The 2,389-nt window shown below is 68.8% G+C and overlaps 1 protein-coding gene across 1 annotated transcript; it reads left to right on the forward strand.

The window, feature by feature from the left end:
• Positions 1-180: 180 nt before the first annotated feature.
• MNEG_16317 (hypothetical protein) lies at positions 181-863 on the forward strand (the record flags this gene model as incomplete). The annotated part of the gene is made up of 3 exons (XM_014035213.1): positions 181-201; positions 273-401; positions 663-863. 3 exons carry the CDS (start codon positions 181-183, stop codon positions 861-863), a joined length of 351 nt encoding a protein of 116 aa, XP_013890667.1.
• Between the last annotated feature and the right edge of the window lie 1,526 nt (positions 864-2,389).

The following is a 2,389-nucleotide window of genomic DNA, read 5'->3' on the forward strand; positions in this document are numbered from 1 at the left end:
CGGTAATCTGGTCGGGGGATCTGGGGCCGCAAGGTGGTTGCTTGATGCTGCCCAGTGATCTGGTCGGCCTACTCTACACACACACACACACACACACACACGCACGCACTCACGCGCACACACACACACACCGTGCATCCACACATGCATTTGTCTCCCCCCTTACACACACACACACACATGTGCCTGCTGATGCGCTCGGTGACACGAACACGATTCCACACACACACACACACACACACACACACACACACACATTCACACACCCACAGGCGGACTGGCAGCGCAACCCGCTGGACGGCCGGACGCCCCTGGAGCGCGGCGGCGCGTGGGAGGCGCAGGCCGCCATGCCGGGGCGGCGGCTGGCCGCCAAGATCCGCGCGCGGCGCCTGGAGCGCGAGGTGATGACGCAGAATGACGTCATGCATGACGTCATGCATGATTTCATGCAGGGGGGAAGGGGGCCGGACGGAGGGAGGGGCGGGGCGAGGTTTTCAGGTGTCGGGGTGGAGGGAGAAAGGGCCGGGGGCTTGTTCGGCTGCGGGGCCGGAGCGCTGTGGCGGCTGCGGCGGCGCAGGGGCCCGGTGCCCCTTTCGCGTGGCCTGGGTCTGACGCGTGTGTGCATGCTGCTCGTTCACGAACCCTCCTTTTTTTTCTCGCAGGCAGCGGGCTCAAACCTGGAGGGGCCCCTCAAGGAGTACAACCGGCGCCGCGGCATCGTGTCATCAGAGGGCGCCAGCGAGGACGGCGGCGGCGGCGGCGGTGGCGGCGGCGGCAAGCAGCAGGGGCGGGGCCGCGGCGGGGGCCGGGTGGAGTCGGCGCTGGTGGCGGAGGGCCCCGCGGCGGGCGGGCGCGGGCGGTGACGCGGGCCGGCCCCCTCGCGGCGCCCGGGCCGCGGCAGCAGCAGCAGCTTGTTTCTTTCGTTTTGCTCTACCCACCTATGACGTACTCATCTCCCTGTTTCTCTTCCCCTGTGTTTTGGATTCGCCCTTGGTGGTTTTTTCCTGCCCCTCATTCCGGCAGGGCGGACACCCGACTGTCATAAAAGCCCCGGCCCGGTGTCGTGTTTTTTGGGCAGCTGTTGCTGTGACACCATCTGGACGGGCCAGCCCTCCCCACGCGGCCGCCGCGCGGCGCGTCTGTCGCCCCCCGCCGGCCGCGGGCGGGCGGGCGCCGCTCTCATCCCCTGTAATCGTGCCGATAAGAGCCCAAGATGCTTCTCAGTTTTATTCAACAACAGCCACCCTGGGGAAAAGCAAGACCAGCGCAAAATCCCGCTGGCATTCGGTTTGACAGGCAACAGAGGGCAAAAGCCGATGCGGCACCTCGACAGGGGTCAACACACCACGCGGCATCCCCTGACGCAAATCCTGCCTCGCATTTGAGGTTGCGTTTTCGAATTCGAGGCGGCGGGAAAGATGGAAAAACCGGCAAGGACGAGCCTCGCACAGAAGGGCAGCCGCCCGGCACCCGCGACAGCGGCCGCGCGCTCACGGCGGCGCCGTCCCCGCGGCCGCCGCCCGTTGGATGGCACCCATCTCATAGACGCGGGCGCCCTTGGGGGCGCCGGCCGCCAGGAAGCGCTCCGCGTCAGCGACCATAACCTGCCATCAGCAGCAGTTCAGCAGGCGGAGGGGCGGAAATGGGTCGCATTCCAGCAAAGCTCGCCCTGGACACGCGGCCGCTAGGGGCCGCGGCCGACCCGTGCGCGAGGGCCGCCCGCCGCCAGACCCGCGCCCGCGCCGCCTCCGCCGGCGCAGAGGCCCTCCAAAACCGCGGCCGGCCCCCGCAAAACGCGCCCGCCCCCCCTGGGCGCTGGCTGCGGCAGCCGGATTTCGCACTGGAAGAAGGCACACGGGCCTGCCCAGCAACGCGGAGCAGCTCAGGAAAACATACCCCCCCCCTTGTGTCCCCTGCCGAACAATCCCCCGCCCAAACACACACACACCCCACCTTAGCCACGTCAGCCGCCGCCACCGAGTTGGCGATCCCGCTGAACCACCGCTCCACCCGCCGCGCCTTGTCGCCGCGCTGCAGCAGCCCGGGGCGGAACACCCCCACCGCCTCAAAGCCCTGGCCCTTCACCGCCTCCTCCGCCTGCGAGGGTCCGGATCGTTGATGTTAAGATCATTAGTTTTTGTCGTGGGTGAAAAGGAAGCTTCTCGTTCGGTTCGCGTGCGTCCGGGGGGGGGGGGCGTCGCGAGCCGATCCGGGGCGGCGCAAAGGGGCGGACGCCGACTCGTGGCGACCGGGCGGCCGCTTCGATGGGGATTGCCGCGCCGTGGGCGACCAAAACGGCGCCGTCGTGAGGGGGGCGGTTTTCGGCTCCGGACGAGAGCAGCCGGGGTCTGATCGGGGGCGGGGCGGCGCCGCAGGAGCACGCGGCGGC

Source organism: Monoraphidium neglectum (assembly GCF_000611645.1).
Source record: "Monoraphidium neglectum strain SAG 48.87 unplaced genomic scaffold scaffold06237, whole genome shotgun sequence".
NCBI lineage: Eukaryota > Viridiplantae > Chlorophyta > Chlorophyceae > Sphaeropleales > Selenastraceae > Monoraphidium > Monoraphidium neglectum.